This window comes from Sceloporus undulatus, chromosome 4 (assembly GCF_019175285.1).
Source record: "Sceloporus undulatus isolate JIND9_A2432 ecotype Alabama chromosome 4, SceUnd_v1.1, whole genome shotgun sequence".
Taxonomy (NCBI): Eukaryota; Metazoa; Chordata; class Lepidosauria; order Squamata; family Phrynosomatidae; genus Sceloporus; species Sceloporus undulatus.
Window position 1 is genome coordinate 121,449,785 of NC_056525.1, and position 1,587 is coordinate 121,451,371.

General features: G+C 45.6%; 1 protein-coding gene across 1 annotated transcript in view; it reads left to right on the plus strand.

Moving 5' to 3' along the window:
- LOC121929034 overlaps positions 1-1,155 on the plus strand; it is a 15,176-nt gene extending 14,021 nt beyond the window's left edge. Inside the window, exon 3 of the mRNA XM_042464357.1 lies at positions 734-1,155. Within this exon, the coding sequence (XP_042320291.1) occupies positions 734-1,155 (422 nt within the window). The remainder of the gene's footprint in view (positions 1-733) is intronic.
- Positions 1,156-1,587: the final 432 nt, after the last annotated feature.

The following is a 1,587-nucleotide window of genomic DNA, read 5'->3' on the forward strand; positions in this document are numbered from 1 at the left end:
ATTGCAGTCAGGATTTGGGTAGGGGTCAGAGCCCTACTGTGTATTAGTTGCATGTCCTTTTTTCTCCCCCCCACCCTTCTTTCCCCCTTTTGCTTCTTTCCGTTACTTTATCTTTGATGGTATATTACTTTGACTGTAAATTAGATTGTTCATGCTAAAAGTTAATTTTTTAAAAAATCAATCAATCAAGAAAGATTCCTTACTTTAAATTCTGTGCTGGATACTGAATTATATCTCAAATCATCCAGAAGCTATTATGTAGAGAGATCTTGTAGTACCTTTGAGACTAACTGAAATAAAGAAGTTGGCTGCATGACCTTTTGTAGACTTCAGTCTACTTCCTCAGATGCATATAGTGGAGTGGAAACCAGGAACAGTCATATATGCCATAGGTATGTGAGTCCACTCCACTATATGCAACTGAGGAAGTAGACTGAAGTCTACAAAATCTCATACTGCCAACCTCTTTACTTCGGTTAGTCTCAAAGGTGGTCCAAGATCTCTCTGCGTACTTATTCTACAGACTGACATGGCTATATCTTTGAATTCTACCACTATGGAAAGCCTCTAAATTATAGAAGAAGAATTAACTTGCCAATATATGTGGTCAAATTAGTATAATTCCAATTTGAGACAATTCCTTTAATTCGTAAGGTGATACCTAGTAAGGTGATACCAATTGTTTTCTTGTGGAAATAGCTCTCTGGGCTTACTGTTGTGTGCTTTCTTTAAGACCTCAGGCTCAACCATATTACAGTTAGCACAGTCATGCCTCATGGTGCAGCCAGGCACCAAGAGACTAGCAGGATTGGACCATCCAGGTTGCGTCTCTTCCGGAAACTGTGTCTCCAGGATCCACAAAATGCTGCCATTTGTAGAGAGCTGCATTATCTGGCAATCAAACTGGGGAGGAAGAATTCAACAGCAGTGTTTTGGGGAGACCCATTGGTGGAGTGGCCAGAAGGACTACACAAGCAACCCCCAAGAAAGAAATTTCTTGAACATGTGAATGCTGGAGTTTATGCAGTGGATGAGGCAACAAATGACACAACTATCACATCATCTTCCAAGCCCAGTTCCAGCTCCACCTTTCAGCTGGGCTTTGTGAACAAACACCTGTCAGAACCTCATCAGGGCCCTAGTACTGAAAGGTGAGATCAGAATGTGCTCCTAGGAGAAAAGGGGAAGTATGTCCTCTTATTACAAAGACAGCTATAGGCGGGGTACAGACCGCCGCTTTGCGGCGGTCTGCCGCCGCCGCCAGTAGGTCCGCGGGGGAGCCGGAGCCTTCACACGGCCCGACTCCCGCGCGGACCGAAAAAGAAGCTCCAAAATGGAGCTTCTTTTTAAGTCGCGTTTGCGACGTAGTGAGGCGCCAGGGGCACACTCACTACGTCACAACGCCCGCGACGCGTACAGACGCTCAGCATCCGATACGTAAAGATGGCGGCGCCCGTATGAACAGGGCGCCGCCATCTTGTACGTATTCAATACGTACTAGGGTTAGGGGGGTGCGGAAGCACCGCCCCTTCCTAACCCTAGTACGTATTGATGACGTACTATTTGGCGGTCTGTAAACCGCCATAA